Source organism: Larus michahellis, chromosome 2 (assembly GCF_964199755.1).
Source record: "Larus michahellis chromosome 2, bLarMic1.1, whole genome shotgun sequence".
Taxonomy (NCBI): domain Eukaryota; kingdom Metazoa; phylum Chordata; class Aves; order Charadriiformes; family Laridae; genus Larus; species Larus michahellis.
In genome coordinates this window covers 33,161,282-33,184,364 of record NC_133897.1, presented here as the reverse complement: position 1 = coordinate 33,184,364, position 23,083 = coordinate 33,161,282, and the positions used below count along the sequence as shown (strand labels likewise).

The window sequence follows — 23,083 nt, the reverse complement described above, 5'->3', positions numbered from 1 at the left end:
CAAGTACACACTGCTGTACTCATATTTAATCAAGAATGGATCACACAGAAGAAGAAATCAAATCCACAGTTTAACAGGCAACATGGCAGTTCACCGGTGAGATTTATTGCACGCGACATATCAGAATGGAATTACTTTACCAGTAGGCTCAGGCAGTGAGACAGACATAGGTGACAGCCTATTGCCTTATGTGCAACACAGACAAAAGAATTCTTGAATTTGAACAGGAGGAACCAGGACAGAAAATAAGCTGAGGAGTAAAAAATGATGTCTCTTAAAGCAAACTGAACTTAATAGCACATATCCATTCAACGCATAATGTTATTCCTCTGTCCTAAACAATCACCTTAAGCCTGCAAATGTACATGTATCTGTACATGACTGTATTACGTTAGCAGAGCTTAAATAAACATATTAAAAAATTACTCAGAGTTTAGATCAAATTAGATATGTTTAACCCAACTGCCTCCACCATTCTTCACCAGATAGAAAGTTTGATTGTCACTGACTAACTGCTGCTGACACATAACGCTCCCAGGGACTTTATTTTTCACAGCATCATACTCACAATTCCCAAAAGGTGGAGTGGGGTCTATACATGCTGTAAAGTTTTTCAAAGTTCTTCTACATGAAGGTGTGTTTCCTTTACAGCTTTATGTACTTTTATTTATTTTACATCTCTGAAGCTTTGAATTTATTTTAGCAACACCTGTCTGCAAAGCCATTGCAAATCAACTCTTACAGAAACTGTGCTAATGCATGACTGGGTTACTGCCAACACTTGCAATGCTTAAGTGGGAAAAAACTTGGTCTTGCAAAGGTGCTCAACTGGCCCTCTGATACATATTGCTCTGCAGTCACTAACCACATCTCAGACCTTTATCAGCAAAAAGCTGCTTGTCCTATTACACTCACAAAAAAATTAAAGTATCTACCTACATGGAATTAATTTGCATGAAACAATTTGTTTAAAGCTTGGATTTTTCTTAATCAAAAAGAATCATAATGACTTAAAGTCTCATATGAAAAACGAGAAAGGTGTATTGTCTGAGCAAGCTGTTCATATCAGGACCATCTAGAACAACTAAGAGAATATGAAATCAACCTGCAAAGGAACAATTTTTTTTTTTCCCTAAATTACAGATACAATGTTGAGTATATAAATGGAGCAAGGGGTGCACATATCAAATATATGGTTTTGTTATGAAAGTAAGGCTGATTTTTTTTAAAGAGCCTTTTAACCATCTAGTACAAATGCACGCTTATCTAAGGCACTTACCATTGCCCTCATCGTAACAATACCTGAGTGCCTCAAAATTCCTTCTTTGCACTATTAACCCTCCCTTTCTGTGGGATGATTATGTGAGTTTTCCTTGCACAATTAGCAGTTAAAGATATACAAGAAAATAAAAGCATATACTCAAAAATACACTTTGCAGCCAATACAAATGAACTCTCAGGCAGTTTACTGTAAAGAAACCTCTATAGCTGGCTTCTATGCTGGCTATAATCAGGGTGCAAACCCACCAAAGCTGGCTCTGCTCAGTCAGATCAGGTCTCGGGGCAAACCACCAACACTCGTGCTAAATCAGACTAATAAACCCTGTCAGGAGGACCATATCCTTATGTGAACCTTCAGGTCCCAAACTGGCACTTTTGCACTGCTCTGTCCTGTATTTCCCACTGGAGAACATGCTCATCTCAACACCGATTACCCAATATTCCAGAGCACACAATCCCTTGGAGGATACTTCAGTTCAAGAGAAGGTGAAGAGAGCACCAGTCTCATCTTGCCAGACTTTGGATATAGCTAGAGTCAAATACTGGGATTTGCTCCTGAATTTCAAAGTTCCAGGCTAACTTTGTGCAAGGTCCCACAGGGAATTGGTAGCAGATGGAGATATCTCTCTATCCATGTCTCAGATGAGCACCCTGGTTATAACAATACCCTGTCATTCAAAGACATAATACCTATTGTGTTCAAACGCGTATTGTGCACGCCAGTCTCTGGTTGCTTTCAGTTGTTCTTTTGTGGTCTTTTTGTAATCTATCTTCTGGTACAAAATAAGACTTGGCAACATTGACAGATCGTATCATAGGTCCAGTGGCTGTCCTGAGATCCAAATACAGATGAAACCTAACAAGCCCTCCACTTACAATAAAATAAAAATACTAAGGAAGTCAAAGAGTTATACAATGCCAATCAACTGGGGGAAAAACAGTGACCTACCCACAGATTAGTATCTGAGAGGAAAAAACAGAGGATGTTTCTAGCGATAAAAAACCCTTAAACTTGCATGAACTTGAATTGATCTAAATGAATAATCCTATTAGATATTCCTCACTTTGTCCAGGAGATAACTATCAGGATTGGAGCCAGCAGGACCAAATCCTGGTCGAGGTCTGTCTGAAAGGCTCAACTCCACGTGAAGGAGATTTCCCATAGTCCAGAACATGCAGGAGACAGAACCATTTTACAAAAACACACCTGAGAACCATATGAAATGGCTTTTATATAGGAAAGACTAAATAGACCTAAGACTTCAGGTTGCCAAAAAAACAGTGGCGGGGGATAACACAGGTCTGTCTAGGCACAGATGCACACTAAGGGTGAACCAGGAACAATTCTTCATCGTCTCCCAAAACAGGAACTGGGAGTGTAGGGGTGGGGAATCAAATGAAACTGTGAAGTAGCAGGTTCAAAAAGAAAAAAAAAAAAAAAAAGAAGTTCCTTTTTCAAGCATCTGTGAAAGTTATAATCACAGAATGCTGCAGACACTAAGTTTACCTAAATTAAAAAAAAAAAAAACAAACCACTACAGGCTGTCAAATACAAAGGTAAACACAAAGGTACCAGTTCTTTGCTGAGGAAGTCCTTAGCTGTGAACCAGTGGGATGGGAGCTAGGAGAATAAGTCATAGGAATATCAGTACTTGTTTCACCCATTCTGCTATTTTTCCCTAGATAAAGTGTAGTGGGTCAGATCAAGCTTCTCATCGTGCCAAGCCCAGGCACAGGAGGAGGCTATAGGATCTTTGATGCATGCTACCATTAGCAGAGAGCAGAGTACGTGGTCATAATTCAAGCAAGCCTCCAAGACACAAGCAAAGGTTAGTCACTTGAGAAAAAACAGTTTGAAACCAGTGAAACCAGTTCAGTATCTCCTTTTCCTCTCTTCCATGTCCGAAGACTGAGAGTTTCATGGTGCACTCTCCAAGGCATAAGGCGGTCTTTTCTCCCCTAGCTTGACCCAAGAAAAAGCTTATTGTTTTGCATATTCACTAAAAGTGTATATTACTCAGTTAAAGAATTCTTTGTTATTTTCTTGCATGAATCTTGCTCTCAACAAGTGCGAAAACCATCAGGTGTTTAGGAACACCTATACATTGATTACAACAGCCATCATAAATTCCCACAAGCAGACCTGTACACACTAGAACCAGCAAACCACAGGGAAAATTGTCACCACTGGTACCTACTTCACAAATCGAAAGTACGAGATGTATCACCTGACAAGGAAATATGGAATTTTTTTATATGTAATTCTTATCATTTGAAATCTAAACAATATATTGAGTCGCAGTGAGGTTAACATTTCCTCTCCCTCTGTAATACCCCAAACTTAAATTATTAATTATTATACAGTAATACTCACAACTTAAATACACAAAACAAACAGAAGCGGCAGACAAAAGAAAATACATTAAGAGGCAAGACACAAAGGTACAGAACATTTTCATGTTCCAGTTCCCTGCTCTAACACAGACTCCCTGCGCTGCCTTGGAAAAATCACTTGCTGCCTCCACGCTTCAAATTCTATACATAAAATGGAGGCAATGCCACTTCATTACCTCATCACGATCTCGCAAAGATAACCGAAGATTGTGAAATGTCTGCAAACTACTGGACTGAAGGTCATACAGAAGCCTTCTATAGGTAAGAAGACGACACATTTTTAGCTAGTGTTAAAGTACTTTATTACTTTTACAAATGGAGCACTCCTGCAGACTTAGTCACCAAGTGAGCTCCAGTGAGGCTGCCAAGGAAAAATTGCGTTTGCCTGTTCACTCTGTGAACTAGGGTGCAATGACAGTACTGACATTCTCACATTAAAAGAAAAGAATGTAATATGCATACTTCTGTACACTGAATGCCTGACAGGGTTTGGGGTTTTTTTTGAAATATGAAAGGAAGCTTGTAGGCTCTTGTTATTTAATAGTGTCACAGAGATTATCAGCACACTATAATATCACAAAATTTGTTCACAGCGGGTAAAATTCATACCCTGCAGCGAACCAACAAAAGACCACTTAAACCCTAATTTCAGCCTTCACGGTTGAACCAGTGACAGACTTCTGTTAGCACTACACAGGGATATCTTTCTGGACCAGAAAATAAAAAGCACTTTTGTCTTGAGGGCACTTCTTTCAAGACTTTTTTTGTTTCCCACAAAAAACGTCAAGGGAAACTGTTATGATCTTAAGTCCAAAGCACTCTCTCTTATTTACACTTGTTGATTCAAGTAAAACTAGACGGCAGCACATCCGTGTATTTCTGTGACTTTTAAAATCAGGAAGACACACAGAATTGGACTGTTTTGCTGGAAAAAAAAATCATATCAGATTTTGGGTTTGTATCCAAATAGTTATGAAGATACACTAGATTCAGAGAGGGTGCTCTTCTCTCAACCAGGAAGCATACAGCGGGACTTCACCATTTCTGAAAGTCCGTCAAGCAATTAACAAATGTGAAAACAGAGAATAAGATTCGTATTTAAGAGAGATTCCAAGAAATAAGCAGCCAGGAGATGACCTGCAATTACTATGGAAAGAAAAAAAAAAAAATCAGCCTGCCGGTAAGGCTACGCCTTCAGAAATTAGTTACAGGAAAAAAAAAATTGGTTCCTTAAAAGACAGGATATAAAAATTTTACACTGAAGAGTAGGACAAAGGAGGGTAAAAAGTAGCACCGTGCCCGAGGGTTCTGCTTCTCCCTCTCGCAGACCCGGGGGCAGGAATCGCGGTGGCCAGAGCCCCTCCTGTCCCCCGCCGGGACGCGCGGGATCCCCCTGCGCCCACCCCGCCTCAGCCGCAGCAGCGGAAAGTTGGAGCCGTAACAAAGATCGTTTTTCCACCGACGGTTTAATTTTAGAAAGGCGCTAACAAAAGGCAACGGCTCCGGACACCTCGAGCGCCTCGCTTCCCTTCCCAACGCACCAAAGTCCGCTTCCTTCTGGGGACGCGATGCCGCGATACAACCACGGCTTCAATCGGCCGCTTTAGGCGAAAAAACACCTTTTACTGCCTAGAACAAAACACCCCGCAAAACGATGCCACAAAAAGGCAAGACGGCAGCCCCCGGGGAAGGAGGGAAGGGGGGAAGGAAGGGTGGCCGGGCACCGGGGCTGCCAGCGGCGGGTGCCAGCCCGCACCGCCCGGCGCCGTCCGTCCCGGGGCCCCGGGGGCTTCCAGCGGGCTCAGCAGCACAGGACCTTCCCCCCCCGCGCAGCGACGGGGCAGGGACGCGCACAAACAGCCGGACAGCGGCATTCCCACCCGCCGGCACCCCCTCGATCCCACCCGGACCCGCCATGGCCGCCGCCACCGCCACACAGGCCCGGCGCCTCGCCCGCCCGCCCGCCCGCCCGGTGCTGCCCCGCCGCCGCCCGCCGGGGCAGCACCGCCGCGGGGCTGAGGAGCCTCTCCCGTCCGGCGGCGGCCCGGCCGTGAGGGGCGGCTCGCCCGCCCGCCCGCCCGCCCGCACCTGTCGGGTGGTTGCGCGGTCCGGGGAGGGGAGGGCAGGCGCGACGGCGGCAGCAGCGGCGGCGGGAGACAATGGAGGAGTGAAGGACAGACACATTGACACACGGGCGCCGCTGCGGCCGCCCCCTCCGCCCGCCCGCACCACTCCCGGCGCCTCCCCGGGGGGGTGCCAGGGGGCACGGAGGAGGAGCCGGAGGGAAGCCAGAAAGAATGGGGAAAAGAAAAGCAAACCCCGTTTCTCAGCTTCACAAATAGGGAGAAGAGAGGAGCAGTCTCCGTCTCTCCGGCAGCGCCGAGCCGGGGAGTCGGCAGAGGAGGGACAGCCTGCACCCAATCCCCCCCCACGCCGTGGAGAGAATGGTTTACGCGGCGGCCGGCCCCTGCCGAGGCGGGGCTGAGGGAGGAAGTCGCCATGAGGAGCGGGGCGGGGGCAGGCGAGGTGGCCGCGGAGAGGGGGCGGGCAGTGTCGGGCCTGGGCTGCTATCGCCAGCGGGCTGAGCTCGCCTCGCCGGGCGGTACCGTCCCGAGTCCGCCTTACCATCAGCGGGAGGTAGGGGGGACGCGATGGCTCCCCCCAGGAGAGGTGACCTGAGCCCGGAGGAGAAGGACTTACTGGGAGTGATCGCCACAGGTGAGCCCGGCCCCTCGGCGGCGGTGGGCGGTAGCGCCGCCCCGGCGGGCCTGGCCCCGGTGCCCTCACCTCCTCGTCGCGGCCTGGCGAGGCTGCCGCCGGCGCCCCTCTGGGCGGAGGCCGTGCGGCGCCGCGCCCTGTCCTGCCGCCGCGGGACGGGCCGTGTGGCAGCTCCCGCGGGCCTTGTAGAGCCCGGGCGCCCCCCCCCGCCAGCCGCGCCGCCCCGGCCCTGCCGGCTGTACCCCGGGAGGGTTTGCGTACACAGCCGGCGGTAGGCGAAGGGCAGGCCGCCGCTCCTCGGCGGGGGTGCTGGAGCCGTTACCCGTCGTGCTGCCGCTTGGCGCGGGCAAGGCAGGGCTCGGCTCCTCGGGTCGCCGTTCCCGGGGGCCGTGGTAAGCGCCTGCCTGCCTTCCAGCCCTTGGGCCCGGTCCCCCTTCTCCCAGACGGGCTGTTACCCCGGAAGGGAGAGTCCGCGTCTCTCCCGCTGGCCGTGCGTGGGGCAGGCCTGAGTCCTCCCGGGAGCGCACAGGGGCCCGGCGTGGAGGGGGCGCGCGTCGGTGTACCGTTCGGGCTGGGGAAGCCTCGCTGTGGGGGCCTAACTGCCAGGGAAAGGTTATGTCTTATGTGTCTTCGTATTTGTCAGGGGCGTTGACATTTATCTATTGACTTGTCTACTTGGAAAAATAATGTTTTCTTGGGGATAATCCAGTTCTTTAGCCTGTTACAGGTTTTCCGTATGTGTTCTTGCCAGAGCAGGATGTCCTTGTAGACAGGACATTCTTAAATTAACAGAACTTGAGCTTGTCCAGGGTATTCTGCACCTCTTATCCCTTCTAATGTTTTATTTTGCATTCCATGTAAGCATTGCAGTTTCGCCGTGTGGTGCATATGCTTATTGATGGGGGGCTGTCTGCCATGCGTATCATAACAGCTGGATTTCATGGTCCAGCAAGGTGAATTTCACAGCCCTGTCTAAATAGTTATACTCCAAACAGTATTTTGAAAACTGTGAGTAATGTTTGTTATTTGGACATAAACTAAAAACACCTGACGTGCTCCATGCATTTCTATATGTAGTTTTGAGGCAATTTGAACCCATAAGAAATGTTATTTATAGTTTTGGGGCTTCACTCTCAATTATATTAAAATGTTCTCTGTGTCAGAGATACAAGAGTAGGACAGTCAGCAGTTAATTTATTGTGGATCAGAATCAGTTTGATTGATTCACTTTTATCGGAATTTCAGGCCTTCATCTTGCAGACGCTTCTGTCTAACTTACCTGATGCTTATGATTAGGGTCATGGGATAATTCAGGTTGGAAGGGACCTCAGAAGGTCTCTAGGCCAACCTCCTGCTCAAAATAGGTCAGTTGTGAGGTCAAATGAGATTGCACAGGGCTTTATCCTATCAGGCCTTGAAAGCATCCAAGGATGGAGACTGCACAGTGTCTCTGGGCAACCGCTTCTTCTGCCTTACTGGAATAGTGAAAATGTCTCTTGGCCTCCTACCATGCACCACTATGAAGAGCCTGGCTCCAACTTTAAGCCGTAGCCAATTCTAGAAGTCTGACTTCTGTCAGTTTAGTGTCTTGTTTGGAAGTCCTTCAATGTTTTGTTGTACGGAACTCTGAACTTGTAAGTGCAGCTTTGCTCTGCTTTACTTTCATTAAAAGAAACTTGTTCAGTATAGTTAAACTACACCAAAAACTTTATTAAAATAAACTAATTCTAGTATTTGTAACGTTCTTTTGAAAGAAAATGAGCAAAAGCTGAAGTTGCAAGAGCTGCTTTGCTGAAAATTTGCTGGAAGAGCACCTCCTTGTGATATAGTGAAGATAAACATGAAGCCTGTCATTAAAATGAGGGATGTAATGCTTATTTTTATTAAGCACATCACTGCTGAAAGAGCTTTGCTTATGATTGAATCATAAGTTTCTGTTAATTTGCAATAAACTTAATTCCCCAAACTTAGAGTTTTTGAATGTTCTTTTATTTCTATTTGTTCGAACGCCTGTTGAAGCTGCTACTGAATAATGGTCCTTCAATGGGCTTTAAATCAGGTTCTTAGATCTGTGGCTTAGCTGAAAGGAATCTTGTAGCAAATTGAAAAATACAAAGTTATGACCTATTTTTACTTGCATAGATTTTCTTTCAGACTTCAGTTTACTTATGCATTTGGCGATTTTTAGAAATGTCAGTGATCAAGCTACCTTGGTCCTTGTCCTTTCCATCTCTATTCTCTGTTACCAAAAGCAAATGCTTTCAATTTTGTGGACCTGGGAGCTGGAATGTTGCAAACTTCAAATTAAAACAGGAAAGGAGATGTGAGTAAATGATAAAGCATGTTTCATTCAGACCAGAAAAATCTTTGAAATGGGATAATGTCCTTTTGTGAAAATTTCAATAGCTCTTTTGGACATAAGCTGCTCCAAAAGAGGTCAAAGTACAGAATGTGTTAAAATGCTCAGTATCATTTTACTCATTCAGAATTGTTATGGTGATATCTATGAAGAGACTTATTAGTGTCCTGTTCTTGTGTGCATGTAGATCAGTTACTTCACAGAAAAAGGATGTTTACTTTGAGTGCATGCTTACAGACTACTCTTTGATGTTGTGACTTCTTGCCTTTTAGCTTCTAGAACAGACCAGTGTTCATTCCTGAGCCTCTTCACGATGTGCGATTGATTTATTGATGGTTAATCTACATCCCAAACAGTTAGTCTACAAAGATTTTGATTCTAATCGGGAATGGAACTGATCTTTTTCCTCTTGATTCTCAATATATTCCCTTTCTCACCCCCCTTTTCTCTCTTTGTGTCTTTTCTTTTTTTTTTTTTTTTTCTTCAACTAAAGGAAACACCGAGGAGGCTGGAAGGCTACTGGGCAGCAAGAATGTCCGTGTCAATTGCTTGGATGAGGTACAGCAAAACTGTATAAGCATTATGCTGGGTTTAGCAAGGAAAATACTAGGTCTGAAGGCCTTCTTGTTGATAATTAACGTTGTTATACAGACTCCTGGAAATCAGAGTTATTCTCAAGATATTTCCAGCCTGCAGATGAATAATGAACCTTTAAAAAGTTCTTACTTTTTTTTAAGGAAGTTTAAAGATTAATGTTACTTAAGGTACTACACTGTTTGTATTTTCTCTTGAGTTCAAGCATGAACTTTGGTGTCTGTAAGCTAAGATGAACACTGCAGCAAGATACATTGGGGTGCTCCCTGACTTCTTGTCACTTCCACCAAACTGTAGTCCCTTTGCTTAGATAGCAGCAATGTGGATAAAGAATACCCATTCCCATCTCCTGCTGGCATCTCATCACCCAAAGCCTTAGCTTTGCAGAACCATAAACATACTTGGAGAGTGAGCAGCAGGGTCAGAAGTGGAAAACACACTGTCTTTTGCAAAGGCAGATGTGATAGGCATGTAGAAGATAAAATCCTTAAGTGCTACCTGAAGACGGGAGGAAATTTGTGGAGAAAGGAACCTTGTGTGATGTTCGTATGTTTCCTGTTCTTTTTGCAATGTTTTCCTAAAGCATGCAACGTTAATATCAAGTGTAACATGGAAGCAAAACTGTAATTGCCCACCATGCATATTAGATCAATGTGTAATTTATAAATTTAGATGTCAATTTGTGCTTTTCCCCAAACTTATAATTTCATAGGATAACTGGGAGATTCATGCTAGAAAGGACCTCAGAAGGTCTCTAGTGCAGCCTCCCCCTCAAATCAGCTTCAGCTCTGAGGTTGGATGAGGTTGCTCTGTGCTTTATCAATATTTCTGGGCAACTTGTTCCACTGCCTTACTGTGCTTACAGTGAAAAATGTTTTTCCCTTATGTCTGAACAGCTCTTTCAACTTAGGCTCATTGTCTCTTACCCTCCTGCCACCATAACTGAAGAATGTGGCTGTCTTATCAATGATCTTCCTGTAGGCACTGGCAGACTGCGGTTGGGTCCCACTGAAGTCATCTCTTCTCCAGGCTGAACAAGCCTAGTTCCCGCAGCCACTCTTCACTGCATGAGTGCTAAAGTTCCCACCATGTCTTGGTGGTACTCCACTGAACTCGCTGCGCTTTATCCATGTCTTTGTTGTACTGGAAGGCCCAACATTGGACAGGGTATTGTAGATGTGTCCCTTGAATGCTGAGTGGAGGAAAATTATCGCTTCATCTACTGGCTATCTTCATGGAATATTGTTAGCCCTTTTTGTGCTGCCAACAGATCCATTTTCTGATTGTTTTTAAATACAGTTATATATTTAAACCTTAATTTCTAATGTATGAATTTCAACAAGCTTCTGACAAACTAGTCAAACTCAACTTTAGAGTAAACTTTAGGAACCCAGGATACAATGTAAGTATGTTTGCAAGTGTGCTTTATTCTGTGGACTTCAAAAGCTTGTCTTTCAATCTAATTGCAGAAATAGTGCTGAACGACTGCACACTTGATGCGGTATTAGCGCAATATGCAGGATTACTGTTGAGAGGATATGATTTATTAATAGAAACTGTAACTGAGTTATGCCTCAGGCTATTGTTAAAGAAGAAATAGTATTAACAACACTTGCCTAATGCTTACATCTGACTAAATACACACAAGGCACATAAGGTTTAAAGTTCATGCAATGGGCTTCTTGCAGTCTCCTTTTTATCCCCAAGAGTGGTGTGTAATGATGCATATTGAACAGGAAAGGTTTGGATTTTTTTAGGATTCTTCATCCATCAGTCATCTTAGGTCAACTTTTAGAATTTTTCTGTTAAAAGTGTTTTCTCTTTAATGTGTTATTCTAATATCTATACATAAATAGAGCTTGTGAAACCCCAGCTAAACATTAGCTTCATCTGTTATTCGATGTTGCCATGACTGGAGACTGCTTTGAATGAATCGGGTCTTATTTTCCTCCTCTGCGGCCTTAGCTGTTTATCCTGAAATTCACATTATTATTTATATTACTATTGTTACTTATTTCATTAATGTTAAGAAATGAGGAAACAGAGCCCTGAAAATTGAATGCTTAGATATTGAAATAGAAGCACAATTCAACCGGGAACTACGAACTCATTGCCTTCCTTAAAGTCCTTTTTACGTGAGAGAATCCACAGAACGAGCACAGGTTTAATGTAATTCTCTCTTCTACTTGTGGTATAGCAGACATGCAGTCACAATTTAAATTTCCACAGGCTGGAGAATCCACAGCATTCAGTAGCAGGCTGTTATATATTGCGCTTCCTGATTTAAAAAAATAAACACAAAAGAGGTCCCTTTAATTTTTGGTTTGACTACATATTCTAACTGCTTAGATCTACTTCTAGATTAAAGCCTACTGACAATCAGCAGTCTTTTCTCTATGTGCCTTTAGAAAAGGACCAACTAACAATTTAACATTTTCCAAGTGCATTGACTTTTTAAGTGTCATGCCTAAAGTTATGTTTCTTCAGTAACTGAGCTATAATCATGGCTCTTTTCCAAATCCTTTCCAGTTGTTTCATCTTTTTCCTTCAAAAATTTAGGCATGAGCTGGACACAGTGTTTCAGCATTGCTTCTGCTGTTGTTACATGCATTTAAAAACCAAAAAATCGTTCCTCTAAGTTTACTTGCTTTTCCTGCCCGTGTGCCAAGACTCATTCACGCTTCATCTCCTCCTTTCTGCAGTGCTCTACTGGGAGCAGTGGGTCGCTTGAAAGCAGAGTAAGACCCCTTTATTCAAATTAGTTTCACAGATGCCCATCTTCCAGAAGGTTGTAGATACTCAGCAGATACAGTCCTGTTTTTTCCCAGTGTCCTTTCTGATCAATTGTTTTGTTGTTGTTTGTGGATTTAGATAGTTTGAATAAAGGAAAAGTATTTAGGCTTAATCACTGTCTGTATGAAAACAGAAGTACATAGCTCTTCCACAAAACTTGTCTTTAACAGTTTGACTCCAGCAACTTTAAAGCTTCAGGGGCGTTTAAGCTCAGGTGTCCCAAAATATTAGGAGAAATAGATGGGAAATGGATGCAAAATAAACATAAATAGATGTAATTTAAGCACACACTTCTTAGTCACTTTTTGTCCCGTTTTAGATGGAGTGTTTGCTAATTTGGAAACATAGTATGGAAGAAAGTGTTCAGGAATTTTTCTTTGCCCTGGGAGTACAGAGCTTGTAAATAGTGTTGTGACTTCATGTTGGCAGTTTGCTGACTCTTAACTCTATCCATTTGCAGGGTGTGGCTAAAATCTTTCAGATTATTACAGAAAGGCAGTCTAGAGGAAGCACATGGGTCTTCTAGCTGTGGAAGTTTCCTCCAGTCATGTTGGTAGTTAAGGTTGCAAAGGAGTGCTGTAGTACTACAATCCCATATTTTCTGCAGATCAAGCAGAGACACTTGACCTGAAAAGACTTCACAGTTTTTCGGTATTTAAAATAATTTTAAGGTCATTTATAATCTTCTTATATACAGAACTATCATTTGGCATTAGCAGCATTACTTTTTTGCCTCTAGTTTGGTAATTCAGCTGTTCGCTTCTGTAATAAAATACATCTTTTAGAAACAGTCCACTTCTATATGCTAATTACAGAACAGAATACTTTCTGTGGATTACAGCAGCAGTCTGCTTGTTAGTGTATGAGGTATGTGTAGCTTTACTCATACTGATTATGTTCAGTGCAGGGTTCTTCAGTTAATCTATCTTGCTGTTCCAGTGTGAACTTCCTGTGCTAGCAGAAAATGCCCAGATCCTTGGCCTTTACTGAGGAGAAAGAGTTCGGTCTCTTGATGTTTTTTACGTAGTATTTCAAAATACACAAACCAAAGAAAATTCAGCAGCTATTAAGAATTGTCTGATTTCAATTCAGGTTGCTGACTGACGTAGACTTTAACTTTTCATCACTGCAGATGAACAGAAAGATCATCAGAGGAATCTAATGTGTGACATATGTGAAACCAACAGCTCAGCAGGATGACTATAAAGGAGAAGAACTATAGCTATGATCAACACTCACTGAACTGTATTTCGTATTCTAATTAGTTCATACTTAGCTATAGCTAAAATTATTTGTGCAGTATCTGTTGACTACCTTCCAAATCCTGCTTGCAGTAAGTTTAAGATAGGTAAGGGTGATCTTATTCAAAAGCTTTAAGGATGAAATTTATAAAGGCTTTCATCCAATGAAAATTCAAGTCACGTATTTCTAGACTAGCAGCATTCAGGACCATTTCTGTTAAGTCAGAGACATTTTTACAATCCAGTTCCAAATACCTACCTGAACCAGTCTTAATGAGTTGACTTAATTTCAGTAGTGCTCTTCCTTTTTATTTAGGAGAGTTGATTTTTGAAGACATACGTCAACTAGTATTTCTGTGTTCCTGCTCTTTTTGCATCATTTGTTTCCTTTTTAGTAACTTCCCAAATTTTGTCTCAAATGAAAGCGAAACCTGCAATCTATGTGCTTAGTTTGTAATTTTCTGAATGAATAGAACTGGTATAGTTGCCTGACTTTAAATAATAATGTAAGGCACTCTTTCCATGTTAACGTGGGTCTGGGTTCCTCACTGCAGAATCGTAGGGTAGTTTAGGTTGGAAGGGACCTTTAAAGATGATCTATTCCAACGCCCCCCTGCGATGGGCAGGGACATCTTCAACTGGAGCAGGTTGCTCAGAGCCCTGTTCAACTTGACCTTGAATGTTTCCAGAGATGGGGCATGCATCTCCCACCTCTCTGGGCAACTTGTTCTAGTGTTTCACCACCCTCATTGTAAAAAACTTCTTCCTTATATCTAGTCTAAGTCTTCTCTCTCTTAGTTTAAAACCATTACCCCTTGTCCTAGCGCAACAGGCCCTGCTATAAAGTTTGTCCTGTAGGTCCCCTTTAAGTACTGTAAGGCTGCAATAAGGTCTCTCCAGAGCCTTCTCTTCTCCAGGCTGAATAACCCCAACTCTTTTGGCCTGTCCGGGCTGGGATAGGGAGAGCTGGATGCTTTAACGCTATCATCATAGAGGAGTGTCTACAGCGATTTTTCAGCTAGGGTTTTTACAGCCCTTTCCCACTCTATCTATCTAGGTAGCTGGTATTCATATGTGCAATGTTGTGGTGGACCCCAGTACCTGCTGAGGGAGCTGCTCCAGTGTGATCTAGCTGATGCGTGCCACATCTTGGACAAGTTTCCATGGCTGAGAAGGGCGAAGTGAGCATGAGAAGTGTAACACACTGTCAATGTTGGGACCACTTGGATTCCCTTTTTATCTTGAGTAACACGAGCCTATGTGGCTACTTCAGTAGCGAATCATCAGTGTGTTATCCGCAAAACAATGGCTTTTAAAAATAAACATGTATGGTGTCTGTGTGCTTACACAGCATGAGTGTTTAAATGTTTGCAACATAGTTTTTCTGTCAAACACAGAGGTCACTGGGATGTGAGATGGTCTGTGTATTTATTTTTTTTTTTTTTGTTTGTCCTGACTCTTGTTCCCTGGCCACCCCACACTCCTTAAGTCCTCTGGTCAACAAAGGCTGAGAAACAGTGTTGTTGAAAACTTCCTCCATAGCTCCTAGAAGGCAGAAGGTTGCTTTTCCAGTTTATTATCCGTATGTGTTCAGTTTTGCTCGTCCTGTGGAAGCACGCCCCTTCCAGGTGCTGAAGATGGATAGACTGACCTGCTTGCTTCTTCCCCTGCTTCGGGCAGCGGAGTCTAACTTCTCCCTGTTTCTAGTACTCATCTGCCCCTCCTGCGTCCTCATACGTCCTTGTCTTCCCTTCTTAGCTGATTCAGCCCACTGACCCTGTAGTGTGTTGTTTTTTTTTTTTTTTCCTTCAGTTTCCCCCACCATGGCAGCATTATGTCAACTTGGCTCATGGAATCGCATCCCTCAGTCTGCTTCTGGTATATTTTCAACATCAGGAACTGGGAAAGGTGGTGTGTAATGGCTGGTCTCGTTGTGCCATGAGGCATAGCCCCATTGTTCCAGCAAGCCCTTGTTGGTTGATGAGCTGAAGGGTCAAGCTGATGGTCAAGGGAAGTGCCAAGCAATTTCTAGAGGCACTGCAAACTCTGTTCCCTTTGTACAGTAACATATACAGGGAACACTTACAGCTCTGTAGAAGACAGGAGATGTCGGTTCTGCTCCCACTAAATCATGTAACATCCCTGTAAAGTAAACAAGAAACTGGGAAAGACTCATTTCTGTCCTAGGGAATGAGGTTAAAAGACTGAATTTCTGGTCAGGAGAATGTTACATAGTAGCTGCTAGAAAATGGATTATTCATCCTATGTTCCATACTGGAGCAATACATATTTTTTCATCTGTATGCTTAATAAACTGTCTGCTAGTTTAGTCTTTTAAACATGTTATATTGACAATCCAAATGTCATCTGGCAGAAAACAGACTGTTGCTGGACCTGTCTTTGATATTCACTCTGAGAAGAGTATTTTCAGTCATTTCAGTTTCTGCATAGGGACATAATACGGGACACCAAGCTTTTCCGGATTTTCAAACAACTGTCCACGTTTTCTGCTTGTGTGTTTTTTTGATCCACACCACAGGCTGACACTTCCAAAGTTTAATCAAAGGCTTTTGAAAAAAGTTTCCCAGGAGGCGGGCATGACAAAAAGAATCCAAACCACCCAACCCTTTCTTTTGTCCTATAATCTTCAGATAGATTTATTTTTTTTTTTTAAATTGAAACAATTGGCATTCAAGATATAACCAAACTCAAAGTCATTGTTTTCTTAAAGTTCCTTCTCCAGTCAAAAAACCTTACTGAGCTAAGGCAAATCTGTACTATGACTCCAGACTGAGACTGGCCCATAAAAATTGCTGTCAGCATAACACAACACGTATTTTATATGTTAGGATAGAAAGCCTTTACTTACCTTTATAGGACCACAAATGAAACCTAGCAAAAACAATTACAAATTTGTTTCATGTTGTGAAGTGATCTCTTCAGGTCTTTTTGTTTCTTTAATGGCAGTTTATATTGCAGTTTACAAAAATATTCTGGGGTACTAAAATATAAGTCATCAAGTAATCATTTTTTTTATTGTTTTCAGTTAGGAAAGGGAGTAATGAAAATGTAATACTTAAAAAATTGTTATAATTTTAACTTGCCCAATTTCCCTCACCTGTAGGAATTTTTTGAAAATCGTACTGATAAATTTAACCAAATCCATTGGGTTTTATTCTATCAATAAATTGAAGCGAGAAATATATTAAGGCTCAAACTGACAAATACGTTATTTCAGAGTATCATGTTACCATGCGTTTACAGAGCTGCAGTAATGGTGTACTTGAGTGTATTCATGCACACAGCCTTAACCTGCAAAAGAAGGAAAAAAATGCCATTTTGATTTCCTTCAGGGACAAACTAAAGCACGCTCCCTTGTATTCAGTGTTAGAGAATGTTCTTGGGCAATTCCTATGTCTTGGCTGCTAACGTGAGTCCTGACCGGATATTAAGTGAAAACAAACAGTGTATTGGAAAAAGCGTATCAAATTGTAAAAACAGAATGTCCTACAATTTTCTCAGAGCTGTGCTTCTCCCTGCCCTTTGAGAGGGACGGAGCCTGCACTAACAATTCACCCCAGTTCTGAAAATTCCCCCTGGGCTTTGCAGAGGTTTGCATTTATAGTTACAGCAGTGCAACTCTAATGGAAACGCAGTGCCTCCCTTGCTGAAGCTACTCCAGTTTGTACTGGCGCAGTTTATCAAAAGGCAAGGTTTGAGCCTGTGTGGTTGTTCAAATCTAGTTAGAGATGTGTATCTTTACAAGGGCTTTTGGAGCTCTGACTGATGCAAGATCACAGACACGATACCAAAAGGGTGGATAAATGGGAGAGAGGAGGATAGCACAGTTACTAGTAATCATGACTAAAAATGAGCAAAATGGGTTTTAGAAACTGCAAATCTTTGTAATGGCAAAAACAACAAGAGCCTATTCCTGATTTTCCTGTTGCTTATCAGATAATGCAGGTGAAAAAAGAAATAATTTAGGAACCTAACAAATTTTCTAAAACAAGCTTTTCCGGCTAGTAGAAGCATTAGTTGTTTTTAATACTAATGTCTTATACAAAAGGCCAGCGACAAATGGGCACTAAATGGTTTTCATTTATTTAGCACTGCTCTGTTTTCAAGTATATAGCACAGCATAATCAGAAGTGACATGGGAATGGAAAATATACTGCATATTGGTAACTGTATATTTTCACGAAGATTTAGTGAGTTTTTTTGTTGTTGCTAACTTAAATATTATGTGAGGCGTTGGTAGTTATACTGAATATGTATGTACAAGTAAAAAATTATCAATGGTATGAAGATCAAGAGATATACCTAATTTTTTTTGTATGCTACTTCCTTCCTCTTTCTTCTGTTAGCATGGCATGACCCCTCTAATGCATGCAGCGTACAAAGGGAAAATAGACATGTGCAGGTTGCTCTTGCGACATGGGGCTGATGTTAACTGCAACGAACATGAGCATGGATACACTGCCTTGATGTTTGCTGGACTTTCAGGTAACTTCTTACTAAACTTGGGTCGCGGATTTTTCTGACATCAATGGGTACAATTTGCCATAAATTAATTATTTAAAGGAAAATGTTGACACCTTTTTATTATTCAGGTTTACTGTTACTTATGTGAACCATGCAAATATGTCAAGACCAGTGGAATAGGAGACTTACCGTGCAGGCTTGCGATCTCTTTTCATATAAAAGTTGGTTTTGTTCAGCATTTTGAGGCATATAGTCTGTCTGTACTTTGCCCTGTTTGTTACAGATCTCAAAATCATGTCTCCTGTGACAGTTTTCTTGTGCAGAGGGATACATTCTATTTAATTATACTGTTACACTGAAAAAGATGCTGCACCAAACTGCCTTTTTTTTAGGACTACAAATCTGTAGCTTTTAGTAATACTTGAGGCTTGTAAAATGAATTCAGTATTTTTCAAATGTTGCCTTTCTCCTACATTATTTTTGCAATTATCTTATGGGCATTTAAAAATGTATTTAGTAAATTTTAAAAGCATGTTTTCTCACATTAATTTTCCCTCTCTTCTTACATGTTTTTTTTTTTTTTCATGGGAGTGCTTATAGCTGTATATATCTCCTGTCTCAGGTGGTGGTTTGCAGCTTTCCTCTTGCTATTCTTTTTCCCTGATGAAACAAACAATTATTTCCTTGAGCGAGAAAAAGACACTACATAAAAACATTGTTTCTTTTGGGGAAAAGATTAGATTTGGGAATATTAGGTTATTTTAAGTATCTTCTTTACTAGACCACTTATGTCTTCCCAGAAAGGAGATTCTAGGGAAGTACGATTTCTTAGCAGGTAGAGTTTAAACTCTGCCTCTTTCATCATAAGTATAAAAAAAAGAAAGGCGCATGCATGTATATGAACCTTAACTGAATCTCAGATTGCTTTCCTGCTAAAACTTTGGTAAAAGGATTTGGGAAATTTCAGCATTCTGTGGCATTCAGCAATATCAGAGCTGCAGCAGATAGATGGGAACAAACTCCTAGAGGCTGTTAAATGACTGCAGCTTTATGGAAAATGCTGGATTTTCACCACTTTCTCGCAGCTGAGCTTTTAACCTGTCATCCTGGGTTTGAATGCTTCTGAATATTGACTTTAAGGTCTGTTATCTGTGAGTGCAAAAGGTACATGAGCACTACTGACACACCACCTTCGTTTTTGAATCAGAAACATTCATTTCCATCCACCACCCCCTTCTTTTTTTATATTCACTTTTCTGTACTTAGTATATGCACAAAAACTGATAAAGTAAGAATACCTTTGAAAGCAGAACCAGCATGAGTGGTGACAAGTGTCCTTATTAGTCTCTGAAGGGCACCAATTAAGTCATCTAATCTTCCCATCAAATTTTAGCTGCATTTTACTTGGTATTTAGCCCAGTCTGAACACCCAGTTCCCGCTGTGGAGCAAGGAACAATCTGTTCCCTTCTCTATCTATGCTCCTGCTACATAATAGTACTGGATTTGTTTTTCTTCTTAGAATAGCAAATGTTGTAGTTGAACTGTCAAACTAGATTAGAAGAATTTGCTTCTATATTGCTATCCAGAGGGACCAAGCTCTAGTGTACTTATATGCATTTGTCTCCCATAAGCTCCATGGGGAGCTGAATGTGCATTAGAGAGAGCAGAGTTATACCCTGTATGAATTTAGTTTTTACTTTGATTTGGCCCTCTGGAACCATAAAAAAAGAGGCAGCACTGTGCCTTTCTCTTAATCCATTCTTAAAATTAATGACATTAAGAACGTTTATTTCCCTCGGTGTTATTCCTGGTCTTTAAGAAAATTCACTCCTTGGTTTTCTACAACATAAAGAATTACAAATTGTGGTTTGTTCTCTCTCATTCCATATATCTTCTCCCCAAATTCAGGAAACAAAGAAATCACCTGGATGATGTTAGAGGCTGGAGCAGAGACTGATGTTGTCAACTCTGTGGGAAGGACAGCAGCTCAGATGGCTGCTTTTGTGGGTAAGGTGAAAGTCTATTATCATTTTCTAAATTCCTAAAGAAGTAAAATGTTAGTTTCTGAGTCTTTTTATTGGAGAAACATTATTTAATGACCTGTTCTGAACTGAGACAGTTGTTCAGCTTTTGTTCCACATCTCATCCTATAACAGAGTCAATTTGTGTTCTATTCCCATGCTTTGTTTTATAAAAGCACAAACAATCTTATCTATAAGAACAGATGCTGCTGTTCTCCAGGTGTGCAAGGTTTTGCAATGTCATCACTTTTCGAATAGTAAGAGGAAGCTGGTAGCGTCTGGGGTGTCTGAAGTGCAGGAGGTACGTGCTTCTGCAGTACAAAGTGCATAACTGGAGCCTCCTCTGGAGGAAGGGATGAAGGTAGCGCCAGGAGTCAGGAACTCTCATCTGAGCTTTACCAGGAGCGTGCTGTGTGCTAGTGGTGTGTCACCTCCTGCATGTGGCCGAGGGAGACGTCTCGGAACCTGTTCTGAGGTAGTCAGTACTTACTGACCTGAACTTGACTAGAACAAGATGAAAGATTTGTCACTCCATTATGCAGTCTGAGCCTGGTCAAAAAATGGAACCAGGCTTTTTTCTGCTGATATGTTTCTTTTTCTTGTCTTTTTTTTTTCTAAGCCCTTTTTAATCCTTAATTTGACAGTGCTGGGAGATTCCTGGATTAATGTTCCCAAATATACCACTTTTTTCTCTACTTCTAGCAAGGACATGTGATCAAATATTACCAGAAAAAGTGGAGTAATTTTAATGACTCAGCTATTGCTGTCCAGATAACCTTCCCAACAACTAAAAATAAGGACCTGTATTTTCACTTCAACACAACCTTCTCGTATTGTTAAAGCGTCCGACAACTCTCTTCCAAGTCTATTAGGTGTTCTGGATTCAAGAGCCTACCTTGACATTTAGATTTACTTCCCTGAATAGTGAGTTAGTGCAGTTTCAATTTCAATCATCTCTCATTCTGATTTTTTTAAAGAGGAAAAGATTGACATTACCCACTTGAGGTTCGAGCAGCAAAACCTTATTCCCTTAATATGTCAGAGAAGTCCATTCCTATTAATTATACTTTGGATTTGGAGGGTCTTTTCCAATGTGATGCTGAATTCAGTTATTAGTGAATGGGGAATGCTATCTCCAACATAATTTTGGAGAATTCTTGTTTAAAATCTCATCATGTCACCAAGAATGAATAAATATTTCCAGGCATACTGAGACATGTGCTACTCTGTAAAAGCCTGAACGTTGGAATCCATTCCTGTTCTCTTTTATTCTCTGTCCAATCAACATTAATTCATCTGTCTGTGTGTGGGAAGTGAGGATACTTCTTCCCCTGTCATTTGTCTTACACTGTGCTCCATTAGCTTAGAACAGTCTCTTCTAAGGAGGGTTTTAAATGCTGGAATGTGGTTGGCTGTGTCATCTTCTACTGATTAATAGTATTAGTGCCAAGATAAATCAATCAATTTAAAGAATGTGGTCCTGAACTAGAGAAGCTAAATTTTTACTTTCCCTTTAGCCAAGTAATCCATCATTTTGTCAGATGTAGAAAACAATAAGGGGGTATAACTTCTCTCATCTTGTTACTTTCATCACAGTCTTTTTTTTTTTTTTGGTAAATTTTGGGCATGTTCTGTTCTTGTAATTTTTTCTGCATTAGGTTAATAAACTAGTATGTGTTTCAAGTCTGAAAACTTACAAGTCCCAATACAAACGTCATTAATTTTTGAAAGTACGATGTGGAGAGAACTTTTCTTGAGAAATTTTAACGCCAGTATGACACTCCTAATGTAGTATAAGTCTGGGGAGAAACACCTGTTCTCTTAGTTTTGGCTTACCAGGGAAAGAGGATGAGAGAATGGGATGGAGTTCTCAAAATGAAATTTCAAGAAGTCATTCCCTGCTGGGAGTCAGTAAGTTACACTTACTGAATGTAAAAGTTACACTTACTGAATGTAAAAGAATGGCAAAGCATATCGTGCTCAGCTACTGTGTGGCTGTCACCTGTATTGCTTACATTTGATTTAGGTTTAGGCCTTTTTTGTTTTGTTTTGTTATTATTTCATTGGTGATATTTTTTTCTTGTATGCCTCTGCCTCTAGGTCAACATGACTGTGTGACTGTCATCAACAACTTCTTTCCACGTGAAAGGCTGGATTACTATACTAAACCACAAGGCTTAGATAAAGAACCGAAACTGCCAGTAAAATTAGCTGGGCCTCTACATAAAATTATTACTACTACTAACATGCATCCTGTTAAGGTGGAGTAATATGTAAATCGTATGTTTGTTGGCATGGGAACTTTTTATTTTTGTTAGAAAGCATTCAACTCTTCAGAGTCCAATTGAGATCAAAAGTGTCATCCATTAATTCAGATGCTTCTGAAAATGAGAAAGAATCGGGCTCCACATTTGGACGTGACTCAAAAATGAAGCTATTTCAGTGTTTATATACACCAGATTCTTGAAATAACACCTCTAAGTGGAGAGATTCTTATTTTTTGCATCAATAGACATAAATAGCTTTTGGTTCTGGCTTTGTTTTTTTTCCTAGCCCCACTTGAAGTGGAAACATAAAACAATTTCCCGTCTTAACAAAATCTCGTTGCTCCCTCACTGCTTGTCTCAGCATGTTTCTTCCTACCTTCATCACTGGTTCACCACAGTAACATCTACTGCTGCTGCTCTTTCTGAAAGTATGGGCAAGAGAGGTTTGTTTCTACTTGCCAGTATATTTGCTGAAAATAATGCCTTTTGTGGTTTGCTTTTCCAGCGTAGTTCAGAGAAATTGATACACCTAAGTTCAAAGACAAGTTCCTCGGGCTTGCCATTCAAAGTCAGGAATTTGTCAGCAGTTGCCAGGCAGGTATCTGCAGTACATACAAACAGTAATGCAACAGTGGCAGCTAATTCAGTGAGTAGAGTATACAGTTTCCTCTTAAAATGGTTAGTTCAGTGCTTTACTGGTCTACCTGAGGTGCTCCAAGAGCATGTGAGGTCAATGTGTTCTGTGAAACTGCTTAAATCATGTAAGTCCCGTTTATTTTGGGTGTTCAAAAGGAAAGAGATTTTTATGACAGTGTATGGTCGTTTCTGTAACTGTTTCTTTTGAAATGGTTTTGATTCATCAGGTTCTTATTTTGGAAGAATTCTTAATGTTTTTAATATTAGTCTTAATTTGGAATGTTTCTTTTGTG

General features: G+C 41.5%; 2 protein-coding genes across 5 annotated transcripts in view; one reads left to right on the top strand and one right to left on the bottom strand.

The window, feature by feature from the left end:
- BZW2 (basic leucine zipper and W2 domains 2) overlaps positions 1-5,906 on the bottom strand; it is a 60,579-nt gene extending 54,673 nt beyond the window's left edge. Inside the window, exon 1 of one of the 4 annotated variants that reach the window (XM_074574807.1) lies at positions 5,764-5,906. The gene's annotated coding sequence lies outside the window, so the exon portion shown is untranslated. The remainder of the gene's footprint in view (positions 1-5,763) is intronic. The other 3 variants (XM_074574806.1, XM_074574808.1, XM_074574809.1) reach the window with 3 other exon arrangements.
- A 262-nt stretch (positions 5,907-6,168) lies between these two features.
- ANKMY2 (ankyrin repeat and MYND domain containing 2) overlaps positions 6,169-23,083 on the top strand; it is a 28,869-nt gene continuing 11,954 nt past the window's right edge. The window contains exons 1-5 of the mRNA XM_074574805.1: positions 6,169-6,393; positions 9,246-9,310; positions 17,748-17,886; positions 19,775-19,873; positions 21,988-22,148. Of these exons, the coding sequence (XP_074430906.1) occupies positions 6,327-6,393; positions 9,246-9,310; positions 17,748-17,886; positions 19,775-19,873; positions 21,988-22,148 (531 nt within the window). The 5' untranslated portion in view covers positions 6,169-6,326. The remainder of the gene's footprint in view (positions 6,394-9,245; positions 9,311-17,747; positions 17,887-19,774; positions 19,874-21,987; positions 22,149-23,083) is intronic.